Source organism: Tiliqua scincoides, chromosome 12 (assembly GCF_035046505.1).
Source record: "Tiliqua scincoides isolate rTilSci1 chromosome 12, rTilSci1.hap2, whole genome shotgun sequence".
NCBI classification, from domain to species: Eukaryota; Metazoa; Chordata; class Lepidosauria; order Squamata; family Scincidae; genus Tiliqua; species Tiliqua scincoides.
This window is the reverse complement of record NC_089832.1, coordinates 14146534-14166579: the sequence shown is the minus strand read 5'-3', so window position 1 is coordinate 14166579 and position 20046 is coordinate 14146534. Positions and strand designations below refer to the sequence as shown.

The window sequence follows — 20046 nt, the reverse complement described above, 5'->3', positions numbered from 1 at the left end:
TTCCACCCCATGTCAAAAATAACCCAATTCCATAGCTACAGTAGGTAGAGCTCTGTCATCACCCAACTGGAGATTATAGGAGTACACCTTCAAGAAATGCAAAGCTTTAGATCAGGGGTGTCCAAACTTTTCGGCAAGAGGGCCACATCATCTCTCTGACACTATGTCAGGGGAATTAATTTACATTTCCAATTTGAATAAATTTACATAAATGAAGATATTAGAGGTGGAACTTATATGAATGAAGGTCGTGCAATAGCTCAGGGCCTATAAAAGGCCTTGCACAAAGCAAGGCCGGCCTTTCCTTTGCTGCTACTGCTGCATCACAGATGTGAAACAGCAAGCTGTGGAGGGAGTCCTCATCCCTCTGCTCATATGAGAGGTCGAACAGTTGGCTGAGAGCTGAGAGCAGTTGCATCAGGCCAGCGCAGGATCCAGCAAGTCTCCATAGGGCCAGAGGCTCATTGGAGACGGGGGCTCCCTGAGGGTCGAAATGGGAGGCCTCGAGGGCCACAAGTGGCCCCAGGGCCGGGGTTTGGGCACCCCTGCTTTAGATGCTCTAGCATGGTGTCGGTGTAGCTTAGATTTGCATTCCAAGTCAGTTACACTTTATACTAGTTTCGTTTTGCAACTTTTTAAAAAATGATTAAAACCTTGGGGAACACCACCTCAAACGTAGCTTTAGTATTTTGTATTCCACAATGAAGTTTTAATTATGGGGTGCGCTCTTAGGAATGAGAGGAGTCTAAGCTCAAAAAACTGTAGAAAGTTTTAAAATCTATATACACTGTAGCATTTTTGGAGACTCTGACCGTTTTGGGATATCCAGAACTATAAATTAAGATCTGGAAAGCCTTCAAATTTTGCTTGTTAAAAAAATTCTAGTACTCATGGACTAGTGTTACCCCCCCCCCCCCCAAATATGTTTCTGTGTTGTCTTTGGCATATGTAAATTCAGAGAATGCACACTATCTTTAGCAGCATGGAGGCAAAGAAAAAAAAACATGCTATGAAATACAAAACTGGATACACCCTTAAAGGGAATGTAGTACAATGCAAACTTTAATGTCAATATATACAGCCTTAAAGAAAACTTTTTCTTCTTTTTTTTTTAAAAACCCGAATGAATAAATACAATATGATACAAATCCACAACATGGTTGGTTTTTTTTTTGGGAGGGGGGGATGATAGTTACAATATTGACAAGAGGGATGGGAAGGGCAACTTTTGTATGGTTTTTAATCTTTATGATCAGTACCCCTAAAATAACATGTCATTAAATTGCATGGTCAAGTTTCAACTTAACGCTCTCTTCTGGTGATTTTGAGATTCATGGCCAGTCACATGCCAGAACAGACATTTAATGACAACCAGTCCATCAGTGCAAGAATATAAAAAGTGCTAGAGAAGCTGGAAAAATGCAAGACAAATGACAATTGCAGAAGAGAAAAAAATAATCCACACCATTCTATGAATAATTTCCATTCTAGAAAGGAGATCACCTCCACGTTTGGACATCTCCGCTTCAGTAACCTAGCTAGCTACAGTTACAGCTTAATAACTTTTCAGAAAAGACTATGCTAACAATTATTTCTGGAAAACTTCTCATTAAAGGGAGCTGCCCATTTGGAATGTAAAACTGTATTTACTTATACCATTCCCACAAAGGAGGGGGGGGGGGAAGAAAAGAAAAACAAGATTTGGCTTAGGACACTGAATTTAATAAGAGATTTTGCAATTTACTTATTTGTTTCAGCTACTCAGTACCGCTATTTCCACTTTAAGTCTATTAACATAAATAACTAGTTTTATAATTATCCCTGACCCGATACTAGAAAGTGGGAGCAACTGTCACTTAATCATGAAACTCAATGGAACATTCCCTGTACAAGTTCTACTGAAGTGAAAGGAAACTGTGCAAGGACCCAAGTGTGTATTCAAACACAACTGCCATTCATCTTGGTGGACTCGCATAGGAGATATTTCTAGTGGACCATGATAATTGTAGCCAACGTGTAGTCGGTAGTCGCTTCCTTTACTATTTAACAGGAAGCCAGACTACAGTCCAAGTGCAGACTGGATACAGATTTGTACAGGTACAATACTAGTTTGTATGAAGAGGACTATAATGAACGATAATAAATTGGTTTGCCTTAACATATACAGGTGCCCATCCATATCCACGGGTGATCCATTCCAGGAACCCTCCACGGATATGGGGGAACCCTATCTCCACGGTCCCCCACAGCCATTAACATTTGCTTACCAGGAAGTAAATGTTCTTCTTTTTACAAGTCCCTATAAGCACACAAACTTATAGCAATGTGCAGGCAGCCTGAATGCTCTAAAAAAAAAAACTAGATCAAACACTAACAGGAAGAAGTTAACTTCCTGCTACCTGTTAGTGTGCAACAGTCTTTTCAAGCATTCAGGTTGTCTACAGCCTCTCTGTGCGTCGCTATTAAGCTAGCAACCTGTAAAAGGAAGAATATTTTCACCGTTAGGCAAATAAAAACCATTAATGGGTGCGGGGACTCCAATGAATAAGTGAAACCACAAATACCAGAACCATGGATACAGGGGGCTTCCTGTATCTCCTATTGGGTTGTACAAGAAAAGGAATCTCTGAATTTAATGCTAAAAATTAAAAGGAGGCATTTACTTTTACAATCAACTGCCTGCAAAAAGTTACATGCACAGCTTCCAGATTTGACAGTAGCTGGAAATGCAAGAACTAGTCCCATCTCCATTTACTTCGACCTATCCAAACCACCTCAACTTTACTGTGGTATTTCTCTTAGGAGACTGCATCTAAGGGTGCATCTTACCCAAATCATTTACATTTGGAGAATTTAACATACACACCAGGGCTGGTCTAAGACTTCCCAGTGTGCCTGAAACCAGGCAACCATCGCCACCTCCTCTTACTCATGCCAGCCACTTCCTCCCTGGATTTGAAGAGTAGAAGTGTGGAGCGGTTGGAGATACTCTAGACTGCCACTCTCTTCTGCTCTTCACTTCCTTCCTGAATTCAGGGAGCAAGATGAGGATGAGAGTTAGCATCCCCCATCAATTCAGCAGTGAGGCAATTTGGATCATGGATGGGCTGGCTCTGCACACACTACAGCTGTTGTCCCAGGAGTTAAAAAAAAATCCTTTTGTTACCTTATGTGGAAGCAAACCGTTTCCCCGTAATATCCATTAGCGTTAAAACCATTTACAGTTTGGCTGTGCTCGCAAAAGAAAATTAGCCTCAGTGATTTTTATATCTCACTTACAAAAGTTTGCATGCAGATATGCTTTCTCGGAAGTACTCAAATGGTACAAACTACATACCCAAATATCATTTGCAGGTTTACTTACATTTCCAGAATTTTTCCTCCCAAGCAAGGTTAAAGTTGCACATTTTGCAGTAAATTAAAAAAAAGAGACAACCAAATGCTTGAAGTCACATCTAGGCTACCCACACTGCACAGCCAGCTTTCCAAGAGCCATTGACCTAAAGAGACACTCCTGGGCACATAACCTACCACCAAGATGGCACAGTGAGAGATACAACAAGAAAGGTGGGCTATAGCTGGTGAGAGGGGAGGGAAAAGGTTAGCACTGGGGTAAAGAACAAAGGTTGGGTCCCTTCCAGGTTCTATTTGATGTTACTTGCTTCCCAAATGCTACAGCTTCAACCAAAACAGCTTCAAAGCAAAACAGACAAGGGCACGCAGGATGGCTAAGTTCAATTTAATTAGCTGCAAAGCTGCTCAAAAGGCCAGGAAGACAAAATGCTCCTGGGTCCATCTATTTCCGCAAGAGGACCACACTGACCTCTAGCATTATTTTTCAATAAGGTTTTTTTATTAACTGATACAGCACTCTCAACCTCATCTTCCAGAGTTGGTTTTGGACAATTCAGGGTGCTTCTCTTTTGAACTCAGAATAGTGAGCTCCCTGCCCCCCAAGGCAGCATTTTGCTAACCTCTAATTTCAACAGGCAATTGAGTTAACGAAGCACTCATATACACGTGAGAACTTCCTCCAGTCTGTATCTCTACTACACGATACTGCTTCAAGGCGCCATTTATAGAATGAAGACCAAGGCTGCAGGGTCTAGAACACAAGTGTTCTAGTGGTGTTCACCACTAGAACACTAGTTCTAGTGGTGTTTGACTGCTCCATTCAACCCATCTCTTAAACTGAGAGCTACTAGTAAAGCATCGGTTATAATTCTATACAAATCATCTCAAGGAAGAGTATCTCTAGAGAAGCAACTCCCTAGAGAAAATAACCAGACATGTACAATGGAGAACAAAAGTAAAAAGACTGGGAAGGAACTAGCCCTAATCATAGAGGCACAAACTGAACCACACAGCACATAACCAAGCCTAGCTAAACTGGGGTTAGTTGTCCTGTAAAACATAAACCATTTGCACTCATTTAGGACTAGTTCACACCTGCCAACAGCCTTAATTGTTCAGATGAGGCACACAGGGTCACTCTCAAGCTTGCAACTCCAGGAGAGGTGTTCCTAACAGTGCACCTCTCAGCAATTTGCATAGGGACCACTGGCTAGTGTGAATCAGGTCTTCGTGTGGCACAGTGTTCATTTAAGGGTACAAATGAGGATGTGAACCAAGCATGTGCATTCAGATTTAATAGTGCTAGGTAATAAAGTATAAGTCTCCTACATGCAGCCAATTTTTTCTTCCTCATTTTACCCATTTTTAAGACTGCCTGTGTTTGAATAAGGCACTTCACACTTAGGCGTGATAAATTACGGTAAGATAATTTTATTCAAATCAGACCAATGGTTCATTTAGCGCCAAATTCTGTCCTGTAAGCAGGTAAATATGGATACATTAGGAAGTGCACAATAAAATTTGGCATTCCAAATGCCACTTCTGATGGTCTGAGGTTGATAGCAAACTTAACAGACTTAGACTGCAGCCCTATCAGTCCTACCCAATAATGTAATTCTTCAGTTTTGTGGCTGGCAGTTTCCCTTTCCTTCTGGAGGGGCAGTCATTTTGTTGCAGCAAAATATACTGCCCACCCACACGCAAAATCACTGGAGCACCTTGAAGGCTAAACTGTATTGGGGGAAAAGTTCTGCTCTGTGCAAATTTTCTAAGAGTAAGAACTTGTAAGCCTTCTAAGTCAAAAGCTCAACATTTTGCATGGCAAGTGCTCTTTGTACCTGTTAATCTTCTACTGTAATTCTATTTCCCTGCCAAAATAACAAGAAACACAAACACAAAAATGGAATTTTCAGAACTATAAAAAGAGCATAAGGCTCTTATGCTTAAAAAGGCTGGGGGATAAGAATAGGCCCTCAGTTTGGCTGTACTTGTCGTAAGAGGCAACTAAACAGCCACTGGGTAGATGGGACTCGTGAGCCTGGGAAGGCAGCTCAACTGAGAGAAGGAAAACTCTGATCCCAAACCTCCACTACCTTGTGGCTACATCCAGTCATGGAAAAGGCTTCAGGAGTCAACCTCGAGGCAAAATCCGGAGCCGGAGTCCCTGAGGCAGTTCATGGCTGAACACAGTCACATTCTGGCAACTCCTGCGATGCCGCTGGAACCAACCGTATTGGCCTCTGCCTTTCCATTGGACCATTTCAGCGACGTGGAGGGGGGGATTTGCTGCATGGGTAACAGCCTATCCTCCATACCTACTACTCCTACCCAGGCTTCGCGCACTGGAGAGGTCACTCTGTTCCAGAACCACCATTCAGAGCGCGATACCAGAGTCTTCTGAGACTGAAGGATGCCAACAAAAAGAGCATTCAAGCCAGAAGACGCATCATCAATTTATGACTGCAAAACATCACATCTCTCTCTCTCTCTGAACTGGCTTTGAAAAGTCTGGTCTTTCCATGCTGCGTGATGAAGTGTTGTGTAGCTCTAAACAGTGTAACATTTGAGTTGCATAGAACATGCTTTAAATCCAGCAGAATTTGGTTCAATAAACCCACTTGATATGTTTTAGCTGCTGAACTAAGAACATCACTTGTCCATACTGAAATCAATCACTTCAGGCATCCAATTAGCCTTTTGGTGGCCACAGCATATGGCACTTTCAAAAAACAATCTACAATGACCAAGATATTTTTCCCCACCTGTAATGAACAATTCTGTATATGCACAATGACAGATGTTAATTATTTTGCCCTGAACAAGCAACTCATTCTATTGCCTTGTTCTTAATGTTAAAAGATTCTTTGGTTATCTTTGGTTATTTTTGAATCTCCCACAGACTTCGAAACTTCAGCTTTCTTTCACTTTGAAAGTCAGGTTGCTGTAGTGGGTAGAGTGGTGGTTAGAACTGGAAGCACCCCAGATTATATACCCACCCAACCACAAAGCTTACTGATTGAATTTAGGTAGTCATTCAACTCTCTCCAACTTACTGACCTTACCAGGGGTGGTGGGATAAACTGAGGAAGGAACCACATATACACTGTCCTGTGTGCCTTGAAGCACATAATTTTTTAAAATGTAAAATGTAGTTCGCTTATTCACAGATGAGAGAGAAAACAAAAAGCCTTTTGCCCCACACCTTTTATGCTCAATTGCTGAAATATGGTATATATATTTTTGAGATGATAAATTGCAGTTGTAATTTCACAAACCGCAGGACTTCAACTTGAGTCACTTAATCACTGCCAAATGAAGTATCACCATTCAAACAAGAAAAGATAATCCAGCATTTTTAAAATACGCACCAGCAACATTCTTTATATTTAGTTATATGATTTCAACCAGTTTCCTCTTTTGCTCACATCAGGGGGCAATTCCTGGGATTCACAACCAAAAAGATGACTAAACATTTTAAACATGAGAGTTTTTGATTCATGACAATAATCTGATTTCATCTTACAACAAAATAAGCTCAGGAGGCAACATTGGAGTTTTTCTTCTTTGGATTTAGGGCACATGGATGTATATTTTGCAACCAAATATTGTCAAATTACACAGGCCAACACACATTTTGCTTCCTTAAACGTTACACCAATTCCTGGGTATATCTGGGGTGCTGATTCAAAAAATGGCATCCGTTTTGTCCTATCACGTCTAGTTTTGGAGACACGGCATAGCCTCTTTAGTGAAAGGTTCAAGCAGCTTTCTCATGAGGAAGCCTACACCATGGCTTCCTCATGAGGAAGCTGCTTGAACCTTTCACTAAAGAGGCTATGCCGTGTCTCCAAAACTAGACGTGATAGGACAAAACGGATGCCATTTTTTGAATCAGCACCCCAAATTCATATCAAACCATCATAAAGTTTGGGAAAAACTTTTCTGACCCTCAATTTTGTAGGCCTGTGTTATCACACACACTCTAGGCTAAAAGAACTGTGAAGTCACAATTTCCATGGAACACACCAGCTTGCAATTTATCCACAACAAATATGGGTTAAGCTTTCCAAAACTGTCCCCATACCAGATCTGTTCATGGCACTTGAGCTAAAAATGGCAGCAGGATGTTTTTCCCCACTGGGAGAAGTTCTCCAGCTTAGATCAGAAAAAAGGTCTAGAACACTTCAAAGCTTAGACCTTGCCCTGCAGTTAGAGTGGTTTAAAAGTAAGACGTGGATATTAGTTTTGTTTTTCATATATATAATGTGTCTCAAAAATAAAATAGAATTTTTTTTCTATAAAGTTTGAATAAATAAAATCATTGTGAAATATGCCTGTGATAAAAACACTATTATGTTACAATTCAGAATTATTAAATGCCATCTCATCATGGAAAAAAATCTGCAAAAACAGCAACCAAGTCACAGAGGAAAGTGAAACACAAGAACGGAGCACAGTGGATCACCTAGATAGCTCAACAGTATTCTAAAGCAATACCAGTTGCTATTTTAGGTTCTCATTCTGAAAGGTTTGGATTAAGTCTCAGTGCAGATACAAGATCAGCCCTTCTATGGTAAATGAAAAAAGGGCACAGCCCATTTTACAGAAATGTACATTGACAATGGAACACACCTAATCCCTTGTCACAAAAGGATCATAATGTCGGAAGGAGCTCCACAGATCATCGAGATCGACCCTTGGACCTAGGATAGCCTACAGCAGCATTTCTCAACCAGTGGCACTTGTACCACCAGTGGTCATTGAGGTGGTACACACAAGATCCCCAGACTCACTGTCTGGTATCAAGACCAGCAATCCAATGCTACAAGCAGCACAGGAGGCTCAGCTCAGTGGGGAGAGCTCCAGCGTGCACTTTTCACACTCAAAAAAGCCCTCCCATCTGTCCGGAGCCTCTTATTGGTGTTTGCTGCATTGCGTCTGTCCTCCTGATCTGGGAGCAACTGGCAATGATGTCATTGCCAAGTACTGCCAATAGAGGGACCACGTGAAGTGATATAGAGGGCAACCAACATTGAGAAATGCTGTTCTATAGCTAAATAGCTTAATCTATAACCTAAAAACTAAACCCAAAAGATGCCTACTCACCATTTTCATGAAAACCTCCAGAGATGGAGATGCCATACCCATATTAAAAATGACAACAGATTATCATCTCAAGCACTGCCACCCAACAGCCTTCCATGAAGGTGCTCCCCCAAGTTGAGGAATCCTATAGTTCAAGTGATGGCTTTCACACTTCAAATGAGATGCTTCTTCTCTTTGTACCCTCTTGCAATTGTCTTTCCCAGACAGGTCCAGGGCTTCCGTATCAGCACTCTTGCTTGTCTCACCGGCATAAACTTTCAGTTGGCCTTGCCTTGTTGCACCCATGAGTTAAGTGAATCGAGACGAGTGGTAACATGACCAATTTACAAAACTAGAGAGCTCACAAGTTCAAATGTTGTGTGTGTGTATTTTTTGTTTGTTTTCTACAAGAGAGCCAGATAGCAAACATCCTAAAACATTATTTCCTTTCTTTTGAAATTTACAGCTAGAGTGTTGTCAATGGTACACCTAAACTTCCTTTATGAACTGGGCAAAAACTATACAGTATTTAAAAGTATTAACATAACGCAATGAATCTCTGAAAAGGACAGCATACAGAAGATTCCTCATTATCTTTGTGATTTACCCTGATGTTTTGCTTCAGTGAACAATGGACCCTTCTTGCAACACATGTGATGAATCCCCCTGACCTGCGGACATTTTTCTTCAACAGAATTCAAGTAGTGTAGGAGGAACTTGTATATGCCTTTTAAATCACAGGCCAGGCAGATACAGAGCCACTTATTGGATTTTTTTTTCCCCTTGCTCCACGTTGGTTTAACTGCCCCAGTGGAACTATAAGTCTGTTGACGTTAGCTTTTTCATGCTCCGCCGTTGCGCTAAGCTTGAAGCTGCGACAGGCTCTAACACAGGCTGAAATGTCTTGTTATTCAGTGCAGAATATGTGGCAGCCATGGCCCCCTAGAAAACAATGAAGTCCACACGAGAAATATCATTGTGTGTTCATCGACAACAACACTAACTTCCACAAGTACCACCAAAGAATTGGTTTGAGCCAATTTTACCTTTACTAGATGTGGCGCGTCTTGCCTGTTGAGCTGGTAATGTGGCAGCTGGTCCCTGCAAGCTATCCATGAGTGCTTAAGAACTTGCTCTGCAGTATATCGTTGATGAGGATCTACGTGTAGCATATGAGACAGCAAATCCTGCATTACAATAAAATTGAACAGATACACAGTTACAACAAAATATATGCAATACCTGTAGCAATTTTAAAGGAGCAGTGCTGAGTGCAAGGGGAGGGACATACCGTCTAGTCTCACACAGTCCCTAATATACCACGGCATTCAAGCGACCGTTCTGGACAAGCTTCTAAAAAAGCATCTGTTTCAGAAAATAGCTAGCAGTGGAAAAGATTCAGTCCCATCTACCCCAAACTAGCTGCTTCTTTGTGGGAGCAAGAGCTCCCCTGCTTAAAAGGCTTCACTACTGATTTCAGAAGGAGCCCAATATGTGTCTGTGAAGGAATGTGTACAGGGCTGCCTTCCTCTGCTGCTCTGAAGCCCAATTACAACAGAATACCATATATGCGCACAAGATCCAACTCGGGGCTTCATCATCAACTGAGAACCATACAACAGGGATTCTACAGTAGCAGCCGCAGCCTGAATTATGTTCTAGATACTCTAAAATGCGTGCTTGTTTGTTTAAAACCTATGACAACCTTGCAGGAAAATGTTTCAGTGCACAAAAAGCAAGATTTTTTTTTCTTTGAAGTAGCACTTAAAAATTTCACGAGAACACAAAAAGATCTTAAATTCTCTACACAGACTCCATACATTGGCAGAAACCAATAACTTGCATTGTTGCCTGTATCTTATCTTCGCTCACAACAGGAGAGGAAACTGAGCGCTTTCCACATGCGCTGCCTCCGACGCATCCTCGGCATCACCTGGCAGGACAAAGTTCCAAACAACACAGTCCTGGAATGTGCTGGAATCCCTAGCATGTATGCACTGCTGAAACAGACGCCTGCGTTGGCTCGGTCATGCCATGAGAATGGATGATGGCCGGATCCCAAAGGATCTCCTCTATGGAGAACTCGTGCAAGGAAAGCGCCCTACAGGTAGACCACAGCTGTGATACAAGGACATCTGCAAGAGGGATCTGAAGGCCTTAGAAGTGGACCTCAACAAGTGGGAAACCCTGGCCTCTGAGCGGCCCGCTTGGAGGCAGGCTGTGCAGCATGGCCTTTCCCAGTTTGAAGAGACACTTGGCCAACAGTCTGAGGCTAAGAGGCAAAGAAGGAAGGCCCACAGCCAGGGAGACAGACCAGGGACAGACTGCACTTGCTCCCAGTATGGAAGGGATTGTCACTCCCGCATCAGCCTTTTCAGCCACACTAGACGCTGTTCCAGAACCACCTTTCAGAGCGCGATACCAGAGTCTTTCGAGACTGAAGGTTGCCAACAATAGCCTGTATCTTATAAAAGGACAAAATAAAATATATTTACACCTTTGCTGCATCCGAAACAGTGTCCCAGTTGCCTCCACTTAAAGAAAATTTTCCACTGCCGATCCGTAACAGGATTTCCTCTGGGGTATCGTTGGGACCATTGGCAAATGGAGTATACCTAAGGATCAGTACAAAAGGAAAAGATAAATGCTCTCTGCACCAGTGTTATTCTTCCACTTGATCAGCGGTTGTTACTCAATCACTTACACACAGACAGGCCTATTCACTATTTAATAAGATGGAGCCAAAAAGAGTGCACTCATGTGCGTGTTTTGTGAACATTTTCCACTGTGAAACATGATCTTTCAGAAGTCCCCTTCACAACATTTTCCCCTTGCAGGGGGAGCTGCAGAGAAAATACACCACCCCATGTTCAGGTGCACCCCCTCTGCATTTCTGACATGAGCAGCTCAATCCAGTACTGCTCCACAGAGCTGGTGGTGAGTGTTGCAAACGTGCTGTGAAGTACACTTGCACCACCCAATGAGTAAACAAGTCTGACGAGGATGTTTGCGCTGCCCTGTTGATGTTGCAGGAGCCCCAGCAGCTGGTGAAGAGCGGGGGGGGGGGACTGGCACAGAAGGGGAGTGGGACTCGAGAAGCCCCATTGAACATGCTGGGACTTTACTCGGGGTATGGAGATGAGTGTCCCCTTCTCCCAAGGAGACCTCCTGCCTGCTTGGATCTAGCACAGAATCTGGCAGCAGCCATTTGGAGTCACTGCTCCTGTGCAGGACAGGACTGGGACCTTAGCAGCAGCTATGGCAATGGCACTAGCAACTCCACAGTAATTTTCTATGCAACCTTAAAGCAACGCTAGTTCATATTTTGTATATTGTGAATTTTATATAATGATGCTGCATTTTGTCATATAATTAAATAAAAATTCAGTGGTTTTTTGGGGAATGCCCTCCTACTCCAGAAGGCAGGGCTGAGTGAAGATTTTTTTTTTTGTTTAAGAAAGAAGGGCTACTTTTTCAAACAAAAAAAAAGGAACTGAAACTTTCCTTAGGATATCATATAGCCAAATATGACTGAATGAAAGGAGCCAGGGAGGTGGCCAAAAAGAGTGGAGAGCAAGAGGAGATGAAAACAACAAACAACAGTATTTATATACCGCTTTTCAACTAAAAGTTCACAAAGCGGTTTACAGAGAAAAATCAAATAACTAAATAAAAAGAAAAGAAAAAAGTGAAAGAGAGAAATGAGGAAAAGAGCCTTAGTCCTGAAGAAAAAGCTTAGCTCTGCGGAGCTAGCCAAGAAAACAACTGGGAGAGGCAGGGCTGAACTGGTGGCTGGGATGCCATCCTATGTAGGAGGAACCTCAGTCTTTACCCAGTTCTGCCTGGAATAGGAGGGACATCCCCACTGGTCATAAATGTCTCCCTTCCCTCCTTCCACAGAACATAAAATGGCACCATGAGATGGACAAGTGAGAGCACAGGCAGGACATACAGGGTAGGGAAGTGATAATCAATAGCCTTTTCCTCTTTAGAGCCAGATTGTATTGTAGGCTTTATAACATCTCTTCACAATGGGTTTAATCTCAAGCTGCTGAATTTCACGTCAGCTGTCACGCACTACTTTAGTGCCATGAAATTAAAAAAATCTTCACACCTCTGAATATAAACATTAAGTGCCATCATCAAATGAGAAATGCTTCTTACCCAGCCAACATTGTATAAAGAAGAACACCCAGGCTCCAGATATCACAAGCAGCATCGTAACCTTGTCTCATGAGAACCTGTGATATCGGCAGACGGGACAAAAACAATTCAACTTACTGAATCTACAACAATCTATGGGCAGTTCCAACTAAACAAAATTTATTAATTTATTTATTTATTGGATTTGTATTCTGCCTTTCTCCCCAAAGGGCACCCAAGGCGGCTAACAATCAAGTTAAAAAATACAGATAAACATTAAAAATACAAAACACTTAAAAACAATTAAAACAAGATAAAATACATAGCAGCAGACTGAAGCACACAGTAAAGGACACAAGTTATAAATTTATAAAACAGCCCTTATAGTGACTCGAAGGCTTTCCTGAATAAAAAAGTCTTCAGGCACCGCCGGAACGTTAATAATGAGGAAGCTGCTCTCAATTCAAAGGGGAGGGAATTCCATAGTGCAGAGGCTACCACCAAAAAGGCCCTGTTTCTGGCTGCCATTCCCTTCACCACTCTCAATGACGGCACAACCAACAGGGCCCCTTCAGATGACCTTAGAGAACGGACCGGATTATACAGAAGAAGACGGTCTCTCAAATATGCTGGTCCCAAGCCATTTAGGGCTTTAAAGGTCATCTAAATCTGAAAGTATAAGCTATATTTGCATTTAAATATAGTGCTATCCTTTCCAAAACTCATTGTTGTTGCAGGCAACAACCATCACTATTAAAACGGAATCTGACTTGTATAACCAGAGTTTCATAATGCTTTGTTAACTGCCTTAACTTAATAAATGACTCTCTACTATTATTATTATGAATACTGTAGCAAATGTTTTTAAACAAAGCAACATGAAATAATTCAAAAGTTACAAGAAGGTTAACCAATATTTAAGTGGAACTACTTTCAGATGTAATTTTGGGCACGTGTGAGGGTGTAGTGATTCCAACCTACCTCCGGTGCTACGAAGTTGGCAGTATAGCAAGGAGTTAAAAGCAGCCCATTCTCCCCCCGAAGCTGTTTTGCAAAACCAAAATCACAAATTCTGATGGAGTCCGCATTATTTGAGTCATCCATATATAAAATGTTACTCGGTTTAAGGTCTCGATGCACAACCTTTTAAAACAGAGAAATAAATGAAAAATCCAGCTATTTAAACTAAAATTTCAAGAACTGGGAACTACTGCAATTCATGACTAGCAAAAGAGGCAGGCAGACATAGGAGCAAAACAAGTAACACAGCAAAGCACACGAAGACGTACACACCCTGAACAATATGGATGGTTAAACTAATGGAAATTATATTTCTATAATACATTCCTTAATGTTAAAATTATAACTTTGCCATAACAGATATGTAACTGATCTAATACAATATAGTAATCTACCTAATCTCAGTTACTACACCTGCTTTAAATTATTCCCATAAAGTTGACAACATGCCTAAGAAACTATATGTATCATGAAACATATACATTTATTAGAATGTGCATGACTTACTCCTTGACAGTGAAGGTAGTCAACCGTTTTAGTAATAGTATACAAGACTGCACTTGCTTCCCGCTCTGAAAAGTACTTTTGTCGGAGAATGCGATCCAGCAGCTCACCTCCCTTCATCAATTCTGTGACAAGGTAGATATATTTACCATCATCGTACACCTGCAGAAGTTTAATATGGTTGAATAACACAAATATTCCAACATACTGAAAAACTTGAGAGATATGTGTATCATAATCCCTCTAGATGTATAATTAACTCAGGACTCCCAGAGATGATTCAAGAACACATACAAGTCTAGAAAATTATATTGCTGATCAAATCATAGCCTAATTCAGGTATCCAACAACAAAGCATTTGACCTGTCTGCCCTACGAGTTTCTACTCTTAAACCTCCTTCAGAGGTGAACACCTTTTATCCCCAAACCAGGGACGCATAACAGTAAGCAGTTCAAAGTAATATGAGAAAAACAGAGTCCATTTGGCAGGGATAGGACTGCAACTAAAATAATCCAAAAACATGATGCTGATTATTGTACCCAATCTCTGAGCAAACACCATTTGGGTGAATATGTTTTAAATGAGGCAAATTATATTCTGAGCCAGCCTCACAACTACTAATATAATCAATGCTACATTGACAATTTCTAAATGGTACATTGAAATAGTCAACATTTCCCTTTTAATTAAAAGTGGTTGTCTTTCAACCTTCTAAATCAGAGAGGAATAGAGAATATTAGTCACTTCTGTACTGCAGCGAGTCATGGACTCTTCGCTCACAACAGGAGAGGAAACTGAGCGCTTTCCACATGCGCTGCCTCCGACGCATCCTTGGCATCACCTGGCAGGACAAAGTTCCAAACAACACAGTCCTGGAACGAGCTGGAATCCCTAGCATGTATGCACTGCTGAAACAGAGACGCCTGCGTTGGCTCGGTCATGTCGTGAGAATGGATGATGGCCGGATCCCAAAGGATCTCCTCTATGGAGAACTCGTGCAAGGAAAGCGCCCTACAGGTAGACCACAGCTGCGATACAAGGACATCTGCAAGGGGGGTCTGAAGGCCTTAGGGATGAACCTCAACAAGTGGGAAACCCTGGCCTCTGAGTGGCCCGCTTGGAGACAGGCTGTGCAGCATGGCCTTTCCCAGTTTGAAGAGACACTTTGCCAACAGTCTGAGGCTAAGAGGCAAAGAAGGAAGGCCCATAGCCAGGGAGACAGACCAGGGACAAACTGCACTTGCTCCCGGTGTGGAAGGGATTGTCACTCCCGGATTGGCCTTTTTAGCCACACTAGACGCTGTTCCAGAACCACCTTTCAGAGCGCGATACCATAGTCTTTCGAGACTGAAGGTTGCCAATACAGTCACTGAATTGCATACAACCTGTAAACAGATGCAGTGAAACAATACAAATACATACATCTTTTAAAGTAATAATATTCGGGTGCTGTCCGTAGCGCATCAAAATCTCAATTTCTTCAGATGGATCTCTCTTACTCTTGTCAATTATCTAGAAAGATCAAATAGCACAAAAAGGTTACATTGTATATATTCATTATTCCAGAGCTCAGAACACTAAAGCTAAACCAAGATCAATCAACTTTCTATAACTTTGCTTGTGCTAGCAACTGTGGTGCAACCATCTGAAGAGCATGAAAAGTCTCACCTTCCTCCCAGTCTTGAGAAGGGCGGGGGGACTGTTCCAACAGTTGTGCAGCAAACTTTGTTCCATCCCCAGGTCATTCACTAGGAGCAAGAATGGGGAGCTACTGACCATGCAAGGTGAAACAAGCAAGCCTTGCATCTCTCTTTCTCGAGCAGGAAAGGAGGTGTGGGGGAGCTGCTTGGCTGATATTCTGTCTTATTGCTCTGGAGCACTTCGGCTGAACAGTGCTCAAGCAGGACCTTCTACTGCTCCTTCTTCCTCCTGAGCAACAGGAGAGTGTGTGGATGCTGCAGTACCACAGCTAAGAGGTGGGACCCCCCCCCCCTAGCTCTCTAGCAGGGAAGGGAGGGATTCCTTGACAGGCAATGACAATTCTGAGTTGCTGACACAGGCCAAGTAAAAATGGTCAATTCATGACTATTATTACCTCCATTAAAAGTCAACACAAAGAAGATCCCACAGTCTAGATCAGGGGTGCCCAAACCCTGGCCCTGGGGCCACTTGCGGCCCTTGAGGATTCCCAATCCGGACCTCAGGGAGCCCCCAGTCTCCAATGAGCCTCTGGAGACTTGCTGGAGCCCACGTTGGCCTGATGCAACTGCTCTCAGCGTGGCGCCCAACTGTTCGACCTCTCGTGTGAGCTGTGGGGCGAGGGCTCCTTCCATGCTTGCTGTTTCACGTCTGTGATGCAGCAGCGGCAGCATAGGAAAGGCTAGTCTATTGCAAGACCTTTATTCATTCATATAAGTTCCATCTCTAATATATTCATTTATGTAAATTTATTCAAATTTGAAAAGTAAATTAATTCTTTTTTTCCTGGCCCCTGACACAGTGTCAGATGGATGGTGTGGCCCTCCTGCCTAAAAGTTTGGACACCCCTGGTCTAGATCATCTGGAAAGTGATCATACTTGGGTTTGACAAGCTTCAAGGGAAGGGAGGATTATGCTGTTTGTACAGACTTTGCATATATGTGACACAGTTAAGAGCTCTGAAAGACTGATGGATTGTGAACAAGAAAGCAATCTCCAAGGGATCAAACTGCTTTAGACTTCCATAGTTCAAAACCCTTAAGGGTTAAGTTAAATTACAAAGAGAGTGCAGACGCTGAAATTTGTTTCATTAGCAAATGAAAATTTCTGGATTTTCTATAGGAAGACATAGGAAAAGCTCAGATTAAATCAAGATTTTAATCACCAAGCAAAATGACTGAAGTAGGAGAAAAAGGCACTCTTGCTTTATCTGCCTCCAAACATCATCTGAGCACCCTGGCTGTGAGTCACGACTTATATTCAGGTTTATCTCTATCTAATTACAGTAATTAGATGTCGTGACAGCCCAACAAGGAGCAACAGCAATAATGGTGGGGAAGCACAAACCAATCACCATTCCGCTCATGCAGATCTTACCCAGGTTGAAGGTTCATAAAATACTGAAAGGTATGTTTCTTCCCTTTTTACATTTTTCAATTTATGAATACTATCCTCAAAGGTTTAGCTAGTTAACAGCGTTCATACACATTTCTGGGCAGTCTACTTCTAATTCATAGAGCACAAATAATTAACATTATAGTGCATTAAAAATTCTAGACATCTCTATGCTCCTATACACAATCAGCTGAGAATAAGCACCATTAAACAGAATGAAACATCTGAACAAACATACACAGAACTGTGCTATAACAACGCCATAAAACAGGTAAGCTTTCATAAGCCAAAAGCCAACAATATGTACGCACCCAAAGTCTCTTCCTGCTATGCTTACAGTCTTAACATTCTTAAACTGTTCCAGAAAAATTCTTTTATTAAACTGGCAGATGTTACATATACCCGCTATTCTGACTAAGGCATAAATCCACTAGCAAGAATGTACAATGAAAAGACTCTCGAGATATACGTTTCACACAGGTTGTTCAATATTTACTAGTGTCATCACAGGAAGTTTCATACTTACCTTCACAGCAAATTCCATGTTCGAAGCTATATGGATACATCGCTTGCACACTGAGTAGGAGCCGACACCGATGTCCTCCTTAAGCTCATAGGCATCTGTAAACAGTGCACTGTTGCCATGCAGTTGCTAAAAAGCAAATGTAAACTGTCTTTAAAACTTGTTATTAATATACATATTAATTCATTGGTTTCCAAGCTGTGGTCCGTGTTTCAGGCCTGATTGATAAATTAAAGATCACTAAGTCACCGGGCCCTGATGGCATCTACCCAAGAGTTATTAAGGAATTGAAGAATGAAGTTGCTGATTTCTTGACTAAAATAGGCAACTTGTCCCTCAAAACGGCCATGACGCTGGAGGATAGCAAATGTCACTCCGATCTTTAAAAAGGGAAAGAGGGGGGACCCGGGAAACTATAGGCCGGTCAGCCTAACATCTATACCGGATAAGATGGTGGAATGCCTCGTCACATAGACTAACAGGCCTTGCTGAATCAGCATGGCTTCTGTAAGGGTACGTCTTGCCTCACAAACCTTTTAGAATTCTTTGAAAAGGTCATAAGAACATAAGAACAGCCCCACTGGATCAGGCCATAGGCCCATCTGGTCCAGCTTCCTGTATCTCACAGCGGCCCACCAAATGCCCCAGGGAGCACACCAGATAACAAGAGACCTGCAAGGCCTCCTGGGAATTGTAGTTAAGAACATAAGAACAGCCCCACTGGATCAGGCCATAGGCCCATCTAGTCCAGCTTCCTGTATCTCACAGCGACCCACCAAATGCCCCAGGGAGCACACCAGGTAACAAGAAGACTTGCAAGGCTTCCTGGGAATTGTAGTTAAGAACATAAAAACAGCCCCACTCGATCAGGCCATAGGCCCATCTAGTCCAGCTTCCTGTATCTCACAGCGGCCCACCAAATGCCCCAGGGAGCACACCAGATAACAAGAGACCTCATCCTGGTGCCCTCCCTTGCATCTGTAAGACACTGCGAAGTAGTCTGCGAAGTCTCAGGAAAAAAATTACCTTTGATCACTTCCAGAATCTTGCTAAGCAAGGGGGTTCGTTTGCCACCTTCACTGGTGGTCCTTGGGGGAGTGCTCACTTGGAAGATGCTTCCCCGCAGACCACCAGAGAGGGCAGATAACAGACTTCCCACAGCTGGCATTGCATGTGGTACACAACAATTCAAATTTTTGCATCAGTGGTCCGTGGGCTTCTGAAGATTGGGAACCTCTGCATTAATTGAACAATTTTATAAACACAAATAAAAACTCACAATTTCAAATGTGTTACGCCTGACATGCTTTGCCTGACATGTGTCCAGAACTGGACACAATACTCCAGGTGTGGCCTTACCATCGATTTGTACAAAGACATTATAATATTAGCCGTTTTGTTCTCAATACCCTTCCTAATGATCCCAAGCATAGAATTGGCCTTCTTCACTGCTGCCGCACATTGGGTTGATACTTTCATCGACCTGTCCACCACCACCCCAAGATCTCTCTCCTGATCTGTCACAGGCAGCTCAGAACCCATCAGCCTATATCTAAAGTTTTGATTTTTTGCCCCAATGTGCATGACTTTACACTTACTGACATTGAAGCGCATCTGCCATTTTGCTGCCCATTCTGCCAGTCTGGAGAGATCCTTCTGGAGCTCCTCACAATCACTTCTGGTCTTTACCACTCGGAAAAGTTTGGTGTCATCTGCAAACTTAGCCACCTCACTGCTCAACCCTGTCTCCAGGTCATTTATGAAGAGATTGAAGAGCACCAGTCCCAGGACAGATCCTTGGGGCACACAGCTTTTCACCTCTCTCCATTGTAAAAATTGCCCATTGACACCCTGTTTCCTGGTCTTCTCAGTCCAGGAGAGGACCTGCCCTCTAATTCCCTGACTGTGGAGATTTTTCAGTAGCCTTTGGTGAGGGACCGTGTCGAACGCCTTCTGAAAATCCAGATATATATTGTCCACGGGTTCTCCCACATTCACATGCCTACTGACCTTTACAAAGAATTCTAAAAGGTTTGTGAGGCAAGACTTACCCTTACAGAAGCCATGCTGATTCTCCCTCGGCAAGGCCTGTTCGTCTATGTGTTTTGAGATTCTATCTTTGATGAGGCATTCCACCATTTTACCCGGTATAGCTGTTGGGCTGACCAGCCTATAGTTTCCCGGGTCCCCCCTCTTTCCCTTTTTAAAGATCGGCGTGACATTTGCTATCCTCCAAACCTCCAGCACCATGGCCGTTTTGAGGGACAAGTTGCCTTAGTCAAGAGATCAGCAACTTCATTCTCCAATTCCTTAATAACTCTTG

At 42.5% G+C, this 20046-nt stretch overlaps 1 protein-coding gene across 1 annotated transcript in view; it reads right to left on the bottom strand.

Annotated features, from left to right (window-relative positions):
* Positions 1–7211: 7211 nt before the first annotated feature.
* RPS6KA6 (ribosomal protein S6 kinase A6) overlaps positions 7212–20046 on the bottom strand; it is a 57679-nt gene continuing 44844 nt past the window's right edge. The window contains exons 15-22 of the mRNA XM_066639901.1: positions 17727–17852; positions 15530–15619; positions 14110–14268; positions 13564–13725; positions 12604–12680; positions 10937–11054; positions 9486–9626; positions 7212–9381 (exon numbers count right to left, since the gene is read on the bottom strand). Coding sequence (XP_066495998.1) covers positions 9256–9381; positions 9486–9626; positions 10937–11054; positions 12604–12680; positions 13564–13725; positions 14110–14268; positions 15530–15619; positions 17727–17852 — 999 coding nt within the window. The 3' untranslated portion in view covers positions 7212–9255. The remainder of the gene's footprint in view (positions 9382–9485; positions 9627–10936; positions 11055–12603; positions 12681–13563; positions 13726–14109; positions 14269–15529; positions 15620–17726; positions 17853–20046) is intronic.